This window comes from Wasmannia auropunctata, unplaced genomic scaffold (assembly GCF_000956235.1).
Source record: "Wasmannia auropunctata unplaced genomic scaffold, wasmannia.A_1.0 LD334204.1, whole genome shotgun sequence".
NCBI lineage: Eukaryota > Metazoa > Arthropoda > Insecta > Hymenoptera > Formicidae > Wasmannia > Wasmannia auropunctata.
This window is the reverse complement of record NW_012028686.1, coordinates 389,527-395,700: the sequence shown is the minus strand read 5'-3', so window position 1 is coordinate 395,700 and position 6,174 is coordinate 389,527. Positions and strand designations below refer to the sequence as shown.

General features: G+C 33.2%; 1 protein-coding gene across 1 annotated transcript; it reads right to left on the bottom strand.

Annotated features, from left to right (window-relative positions):
- Positions 1–696: 696 nt before the first annotated feature.
- Positions 697–2,076, bottom strand: LOC105459176 (30S ribosomal protein S11, chloroplastic). The gene is made up of 4 exons (XM_011704977.1): positions 1,680–2,076; positions 1,223–1,451; positions 1,037–1,102; positions 697–931 (listed from the first exon to the last, which is right to left on the bottom strand). Exons 1-4 carry the CDS (start codon positions 1,925–1,927, stop codon positions 824–826), a joined length of 651 nt encoding a protein of 216 aa, XP_011703279.1. The 5' UTR covers positions 1,928–2,076; the 3' UTR covers positions 697–823.
- Positions 2,077–6,174: the final 4,098 nt, after the last annotated feature.

Genomic DNA, 6,174 nt, shown 5'->3' with positions numbered 1-6,174 from the left:
TGTGCAAGACATTATTTAATGTGCAAACATTATATAAATGTGTAATCTGCATACCTATCATTTTCAAAAAAGCAAGTTTTCGACATAATTCATAATTATTTGAATATGTAAACAATTTTTGATAGTTAAAAATAATTTAAAATATTTTGAGTGCAGCAATAATAATCTTTTAATTTAAATTTCTGCATTATAATTAAGAAAATAAAATATGATAAAAAATGGTTATACAAAAAATGATTATGAGAAAATATATTATGAAAATAAAACATAATATCGAATCAAAAATATAACATCGTGAATGATGTTGGAAAATATGTACTAACAGTTCTACTTCTTTCAAAGTATTTAATCTAGTCATGTTTAGAAAAATAGAATAGTACATAAGAACAAATATACCTCATATATATAAAATAATAAAATATCACATTGTACAGTATATTGTAAGATATTAATTTTTTTACAAAAAAAATTAATTTATTATATGTATTATACGTATTTATTTAAAAAGTACCTATAGAATAATTATTTGTTTCGAATAAAAGATAAAAAAATAAAAAACATAATAAAAAGTCTCTCAAATTAATATCCTATAAAATTAATTAATACCCTAGAATTAATTGACATCCCAAGTTCCAGTTAAAATTAATTAAGATATCAAGATATAGGAAAATATTCCGAAAAATATTCGATCTTTAATTATTAAAATCGTAATTCATTTTTAATATGTACTTCAATTTGGAAAGATAAAATAATACGCATAATGGAAGATTTTTACAGTATGTATTAACACATTCAAATTATAATAAGTTATAACATCTAATAATTATATTCTTCTTTGTTTTCGTGGCCGTGGTGGATCCCAACTTACTCTAGTATCATCTGTAATTGATACAATGTTCAATCCCGTCATTTGAAGGCCTTTTATAGAAGACTAAAAATCATAAAATGTTCAATATTAAAATATATTATTCAACAGCAATGATAATATATCACATAATACATAGAAAATAAGAAATAATTTTTGTAAGATATCTACCATTCTGCCAGGTCCAATACCCTGTACTCGTATCCTGACTGTGTTAATACCATATTCAAGAATGCGCTGAAAAATATATACAAATGTTTTAAAGATAAATGCACAAATGCAATTTTCTTGTTTAGCACAATGTATTATGTTCTATGTGCATAACCTTAACATGGATTACATTCAATGTATGCTTACATTACCAAGAGTTATAGCTGCTTGTTGAGCAGCAATGTTTGTCCCTTTCTTAGCATTCTTAAAACCCTCTATACCTGCCGAATGCAACAATAATACGTCGCCACTAAAGTTTGTAAAAGTCATAATTGTATTATTAGGAGTTGATTTTATATTGACAATATGCATTTCCTTATATGGTACACCATTGAAGAGTCGATTCGGTGTGTCTGCATCGGGAAATAGATGCTCCCTGAAACATAACAAGCATGAACGTTACATTTCCTGCGTAATCAATAGCAAGAAAAATAAATATTAATAAAGCACATTTTTTCTACTGATCACAATAATTTTTTTTCTATCCATACAGTCGAGATAATGTACGTAAAAATAGATTTGACATAATCTAAAGTTGTTACGCAAAACTAAAACGTTCAAACCAACAGAATGTTTATATAAACTAAATGAAACTGTTACTTACTGCTGACTAACGTTGGTTGTCTCGGGCATAGTTTCTCCCTCTACCAATCCATATTTTGAGGTCTGGCCGACTTGCAATTTTTCATTCAGCGTTCGAATCTCCTTGCCGCACAACTGAGTAGTGCAAATATTCCTCGAGGTTATGACACTCAAACGTGCAAAATCCCACGCCGGGATCAGTCGGCCATCGACCAACACCCTTTCCCGTAATCCGGGAAATTTCGCCAGCCTCAGCGCGGACTTAATCATTTCGATTAATTAGCCAAGCGATGCTTTACTTATTCAGATTTCAGATCAAGTGCCAGATCGCATTTACGATTAACAGAAAAACAGTTAACAGTCCACTGCAGGTATAATGATAATCCCTAAGCTGTTGCCATCTCTGTGCTTCTCGAGACACCGCGAAGACGAGAATGATATCGGCATTACCGGCACAGTGTAACGCCGCGCGTTTCGAAACAGCTGATTTATCGATTCCTAGCGACCTCTTGTATGCAGTCCGGTTGAAACTTCGACAGAGCCGGTCGGTATTTCCGAGGCTCGCGAATCTGATTATTGATTTTCACGACGGGCCAATATAGATATAGCTTCAATCATTCGAAGATATCGTTCTCACTTAACATTATTGTCCCATAATGCAATAAATTGATAAGCTCAGCAATCATTTTACTTGAATTTGTTACGTCCATAAGTGTTTGTTCCATTTGTTACGTCAATATTGATAAATTTTTCCGCTTCTTCATCAGAAATATTGACAATTACTATTAATGTATGTATGTACTACTTATAATAGAGTAAAATGCAGTTTTTTAAAATTCACGTAGCACAATCATTTTCACCAATTGAAAAATAATGTCTACGAACATTAAATATACCAAATGGTCAACAAAGCAGAGGAATAAAAGAACGTTATATTTTATATTTTTTAATTGTTATACGTTTTACATAGTAATGTTCTTTAATCAGCAATATATGCATATAACACTCTTCCGTGGAAAACGTTCCTCTCGAGAATGCAAGTCGTACGAAAGTTTTTGCAGAACAGACAAGGTTCTTGAAATAAGAATTTTAATTTACTTTCTTTTTATTTATTTAATTAAGCAGTAAAAGAGCAACACACTTTTTAAAGAAAGCATTAATACACCGCTGTGAAAGAGACGAAGGGTTTCGTAACTTCATAATTGCGTGTGGTTATCTCTTTGTAATTATTTATTGCTGAATAAAATGAATTATTACTTTTTCATTATTAAAATGTGTTTTTCAGAAATAGTCAAATGCTACAGTGGCCACATAAAATGCTCTTGTCTCGCGTAATGTAGCACACATTAATCAACGTATTCCATAATTTAAATATTCATTCATGTAAGCAAGTAAATAAATCAGCTTGATAAGCTCTTTCATATTATTTAATCTTTCTATCTTGCAAGCTATCTTGCAAAAAAAAAAGTACATTGCACTCCGCGTCGCCACACGACATTAAAATTATTAATGCGCATTGATTACATTTACGCATTCAATTGCGAGTAATATGATATTAAACATCAAGTTACATTGATATAGATAACGCTCATTTTAATCTATAGATGTACCAATATAATTTGCAGCGGTATTAAATCGGTAGATTGAATTTCAAACAAGTTGTCTCAAATTGAAAATAACTTCTCTTTGTATAAATAACAGCAATGATAATTTCCGTGCTTCAAATTCATTATCATATTATGCAACTTTTGTTATTTTATGTACTATCCATTTGCATATTATTTACATGTAAATTAATATAGCTCGTCCTAAAAACGAAAGCGCATATTAAATAAAAATGTCGTTGAAACGTTGCTAAAAGTGATTAGAAAAACGGTTTCACTTTTCTTTCTATTTCGTATCATACATAAAGCGAGATTTCGTAAAATTTAATAAAAATTATTAAAATACATAAACTATACATTACTCACGTAATATATATATATGTATATATTATGAGAGTAATATGATAAAGTTGGTGACCATTCGATTGTCCTCTTCGTTAACACCATGTAAATGTTGCATCGAATTATGCGCTTCCCTATTCACCAGGAATTCGATGAGAATTCGCTGTTAATAGAACTATTTGTTCACGGCATTAAATCTGTTGCTACGGCTCTCGATTTCTTCCATTAGTGTTGCCCCTCGAATGTCCGAAACAATGTGCGCGATTTCAATAGTGTGGAATTACGTATTAGTTATCATTAGGTAGATTGTGTTACCGCCATTTCCCTTACGAGCCATTTCTGGTTCGTGGCTTTCCGGTTGTAATATCACATGAATAATACTGCCATGATAGGATTGTGTTGTGCACAAGCGTGTAACTCTTGATACTCTGTACACCTCTCTCAGTTAAGAAAATTTCAACACCAGTTCAATGTGCGTCCACGTAGGCGCAGTCGTTTACGAATTTAAACATATACATATTTTAAATATATACACATATATAGATGTATGTATGTACATACACACTTTAAATATATAAATGTATGTATGTGCGTATATATACACATATATACACAAAAAGTATAATTACATAATAATCAAACTCTCATTAATCTCTTATACATTAAATCGGGATTATTGAATATAGAGAATTTAATATTTTGCAAAATATTAATTATATACATTTCACGCTTTTTAACATGCAACATTCGAAAATATATTTATTTGCGTCTAAATACTTTGCAATTAAAAAGTACGACATTACGTCAGACATGAAAATAACAGATACTAAAATAATTTCAGGTGCTTCAATACATAATAACTTTTTCCTCTTCAATCGCGAAAGCTGAAAGCATTTCCGGAGATAATATTCGCGATATTCTACCAAGAATGGATACTTAAACTTTCATGCGTTTTTAATTGCTCAGCAACGTAACAATCGTTATGCCGGAGAATAAATCTACTACGAGTTGCATCATATTAAACAGACACAGAAAGGAAGCGATTCTGTCTTCATACTTAACAAATTAACGGCGCTGATTCGGCTTTACATAAGGAGGGTTCTCATGGTGGGATCTACTTCATGTACACGACGGGATTGCGCACGCTCGACGTGCCTTCTCTCTCTCTTTCCATTCGCGGGGACAATCTCGAATTAATTACGGGACCCCTCTCATTTGCGCAGTTATTATGAACCTTACCCTAAAATCATTACTGAATTACGTCTAGAGAGCTTCGGGGACCTTCCTATACCTGTCTGCACACGTGTCTAGCATACACTTCGCTACATACATCGATAGCGTTTAAGCGTGCAAATGTGCCCCTGCCCATTTTCCCGATACTCGATATAAATATTTACGCGAACGGGAAAAGAGAAAAGGCAGAGAGATACTATAGCATCATTTTTGTAAGAGCGCACAGAGATTCGCGCAAAATCCATTCAATACCGTAAAACTATAATACACGAGCATGCAAACGTTCTTTGCGTCATTCTTTTTATCATATTATTTTTTATGTTATGCAAAATTTATAAACGGATTACTTTATTTAAAAAATCGTGTAATAATACAAGTGGATTACTTGATTTGAAAGATCGTGTGCAATAATTATAAAAATTATAAATATTTAAACCGAGAGCGTCGAGTGAAAATTTTTTTTAAGCATCCGCGTTTCAATTAAACTGAAAAAGGTTCTTCAACTGAAGACCAATGCATATAATGCCAGAAATTTAGTATTGATTGCTGATAGATCAAGACAGATTTGATTCTAATTAAACATTTTCGTATCATTTATGATACTTCTTTTCGCTCTTCCTCGCGCAACACGTGAATGTTCCGTTTCACCTCGAGCGATTGCTAAAAACCCGATGTGCAAAAATGAGATTCCCTCCATCGTTCGCATATTTTGCCTCTTTTCTACTTGATGTCATTGCGTCACGTCGAAGCGAAAAGTTTTATATCGGATTCAACGTCATCTCGGCGACGATAGCGTCGACGAGCGAAATTTGGTTTTCAATACAAAACCGGGCCTCCGCGCGGGAACAGCAAGCGCGTCGATAGAGAGAAAAACGGAAGGGGCAGTCGTGGGAAAGTCGGCAAGCATTCACGCCACTCAAGCTCGGTTTATCCAGAGGAACGGTATCGAGTATCCGTTGTACCGTTCTCCCCCGTTTAAACGCAGTCGGAGTATTCCATTCTTTGAGGGGCCCACGGAGTTTCCCCGATATTTCTTAAAGCGGCCACTACCCCGATAGATCCTGTGCGCCCACTTTATCCCTGCAACTTTTCCGAGTTTCCTTCACATATATCATAGGGCTCCCGATAATCCGAAGGAAACAACGCGACTCGAGAGTGCAGTTTTTGAAGTCGGGCCCGCATTCACGTGCATTTCACATTTTACATTCGCTACTTTTAATATTGAAATACAATAATAGTACAAAGTATCGAAAGGACATCGCTTACAATCAATTACATGTTCTTGAAATTATATATACGAGTCACAAAGTGAGTAAAAAAGTCTAGACACATGTTTGA

Bases quoted from the DNA above. Each gene is read 5' to 3' on its own strand.
- LOC105459176 (XM_011704977.1), bottom strand. From the start codon at position 1,927: ATGATTAAGTCCGCGCTGAGGCTGGCGAAATTTCCCGGATTACGGGAA. The intron at 1,452-1,679 runs GTAAGTAACAGT...GTTATGTTTCAG, and splicing joins ACAACCAACGTTAGTCAGCA to GGAGCATCTATTTCCCGATG. The intron at 932-1,036 runs GTAGATATCTTA...TATGATTTTTAG, and splicing joins GTATTGGACCTGGCAGAATG to TCTTCTATAAAAGGCCTTCA.